The sequence below is a fragment of the Haliaeetus leucocephalus genome, unplaced genomic scaffold, assembly GCF_000737465.1.
Source record: "Haliaeetus leucocephalus isolate CR32 unplaced genomic scaffold, Haliaeetus_leucocephalus-4.0 Scaffold140, whole genome shotgun sequence".
Classification (NCBI taxonomy): domain Eukaryota; kingdom Metazoa; phylum Chordata; class Aves; order Accipitriformes; family Accipitridae; genus Haliaeetus; species Haliaeetus leucocephalus.
In genome coordinates, this window is record NW_010972576.1 from 6,091,726 (window position 1) to 6,094,595 (window position 2,870).

Genomic DNA, 2,870 nt, shown 5'->3' on the forward strand with positions numbered 1-2,870 from the left:
GGGGTTACACCGGTCACGGCGGGGGTGGCGGCCGTGCCCGGCCGTCGGCGGGCGTGCGGGCAGGCCGTCTTCCTCGTTCGGGCCTGAGGCGCCCTTCTGGGCCTGCTGCTCAGGGCCGGCTGCTCCCCGGCCGAGGCATTGGCGGAATTAAGCTGCTCCGCGGCGCTGGCGTGTGTCCGCCGGCTGCAGTCGGGAGGCTGCTCCGGCCTCTGCCAAGTGCCATGCCCCTGAGATCAGAGGCGGTCTCGAAAACCGGCTCGGTCGAAGGCGCCCGCAGCGGCAGAGCCGCAGGGTGCTCGCCCGCGTGTGGGGGTGCGCGCCGGGAAGTCGGTGGTCGGTGCCATGGCAGAGGCCTCGGGGAGTCCTCTGCCCGAACGCGCGGTGAGGAGGAAAAAAAGCATATCTATTGAGGAGAAAATTGACATCATCAGTGCCGTGGAGAGTGGCAAGAAAAAAGGCAGACGTCGCAGCCAAGTACGGCATAAAGAAGAATTCCTTGTCTTCGATTATGAAGAATAAAGAAAAAGTTTTGGAAGCCTTTGAATCTTTACGATTTGATCCGAAAAGAAAAAGGCTAAGGACTGCTTTTTACGCTGACCTGGAGGAGGCATTGATGAAATGGTACAGAATTGCTCAGTGCTTGAATGTGCCGGTAAACGGTCCTATGCTGCGCCTCAAGGCCAATGATTTTGCCCAGAAGCTCGGACATAGTGATTTTAAATGCAGTAATGGCTGGCTCGATCGTTTCAAGTCAAGGTACCGTTTAGTTTTCAGAGCTCAGCCTGTAGAAGCAGCTCATACTGCCCAAGTGGATGCCCCAACTCTTTGGTACCAAAATGTTCTTCCTTATTATTTAAACGATTATCAGCCAAAAACCGTGTTTTATATACAGGAGACTGGATTGTTGTATCAGATGTTACCACATAACACATTTGCATTTAAAGGGGAAACTTGTTCTGTAGGTACACTAAGCAAAGAGAGAATAACCGTCGTGGTGGGTACAAATATGGATGGCTCCGAGAAACTTCCTTTGCTTGTTATAGGAAAAAACAAAAGTCCGTGCTCTTTTAAAGATGGGAAGTCGCTACCTGTGGATTATGAAGCAAATGATATGGCGTGGATGACTTCAGAAGTGTTTGAACAGTGGGTGTGTAAACTTGATGACAGATTTCAAGCACAGCAGCGACGAGTAGTTATTCTCGTTGATTCTCTCCCAGCTCACACAGAAGTAAAGAACCTGAAATCTGTCAAATTAATGTTCTCTCCTCCGGACTCTTCTTCATGTACAGCTACGAAACAAGGGGTTATCAGAAGTCTGAAGGTTAAATACAGGCACTGTCTTATCAAGAGATTTGTTGACTCTGTAGAAGGCAATAAAGAGTTTATGCTGACTCTTCTTGATGCAGTTGAGATGTTGTACCTGTGCTGGAGGGAAGTGACACCAGAGACTGTTGTAAAAAGTTACAATGAAGCAGGATTCAGATTAGAAACCAAAGCAAATGGTAATGACACAGAGGTTGAAAGTGACTTTGATTTGATTGCACATGCACAGGCAGCTGGAGTGGAGTTTCCAGAAGGTTTATCTTTGGAGGAGTATGCAGCTCTAGATGATGGCTTGGTAACTTACGAAATGCCCACAAATAATGAAAGGATGTGTGCCAAAGAAAGAACAGCAGATAAAGCTGGGACATGTTGGTGATGAAGATGAGGATGAAGGTGATCGATTTCAGGGAGCTGAGCAGCCTTTACCATCAAAAAATGAGACTTTGAGTGCTTTGGATACCCTTCGAAAGTTTCTCAGAAGTCAAGGCACGAATGATTCACTTCACGATTCCCCAGCTGACCTGGAGAGTTTTATTCAACAAGTAGCATGTAAATAAATATTTTAGCAAAGTGTGAAAGCATGTAATTGAAAAAAAGGAATTGTGTAAGTAAACAAAAATAGGCAGTTTAATAACAAGTGTTGCTGCAACATTCTCTAGTGTGTCTTGCTCAGGTGCCTAGATGTACATAACAAAAGAAATTTGAAATTGTGAAAAAGGGCTGTGAACTGAAGTTTCCCACAAAATCAGGAGGAAAGAACACAAAATTTGGGGTAGAGAGAGAAAATAAGTTGAACCTTTAAAATGATAACTGTAGTTAAGTACAGTGGAGGCAAAAGCAATTCTCTGAGCAGTTCGGTGCGCTCGGGGTAAACTGGTGCCCACTCAGAATTCTTTTTTCAGGAAGAGATTAGCGCTTCTTCACATTGATAATTTCGTTGGTGTCTTTGCAATTGTTGACAGTTGAACAGTAACTATTTATCAGCTTGGTGCTTTTGATACAAAAAAATGTATAGCAGAAAATAGATGCTTAAGTTCTGAGAACTAAGGGTTTTATAAAATAAATTCTTTTTGTCCTTGTTCAAGAATTCTGGCCATAGTTTATTTCTGCAGCAGATGATGAACAGCAGAAAGTTAGCACCTTTGGATGTGTTTTGTTTCCTTAAAGCTGCTCGATACACAGGAACGGCATAATCATTTATCCGAGAGTCGAAAGACAAACAAACCTTTACTTGGTCTTTGAAGAGGTCAGAAAAGAAGGTCATTCTCTCCCTTTCAGCCTTTTTGGTATTTGGATTTGATGTAGGTCCCTCTGTGCAACTCCATGTATTTCTACAGTAAATACAGAAAAAAATCAGCTTATGCAGTATCTGCACTCAAAATCTTACTGAACTCTTGTTTTGTTTACTATACCTGAAGGCTTTGCTGTAGGATTCAGTGCACTAGTGTGGTTTATTATTCTAAGTACCGTTAACAGGGGTGCTGTTTGCATGAATGCAGTGTGAGGTTGAGTAAATCACAGTACATTTACACATCTTCAAGTATGCA

The 2,870-nt window shown here is 44.3% G+C and overlaps 1 protein-coding gene across 1 annotated transcript; it reads left to right on the forward strand.

The window, feature by feature from the left end:
* Nucleotides 1-342: 342 nt before the first annotated feature.
* On the forward strand, nt 343-1,880 carry TIGD4 (tigger transposable element derived 4). Its single transcript, XM_010586130.1, is given in 3 exon segments — nt 343-450; nt 452-1,689; nt 1,691-1,880. Coding segments are annotated over 3 exon segments (1,536 nt in total).
* The last annotated feature ends 990 nt before the right edge of the window (nt 1,881-2,870 follow it).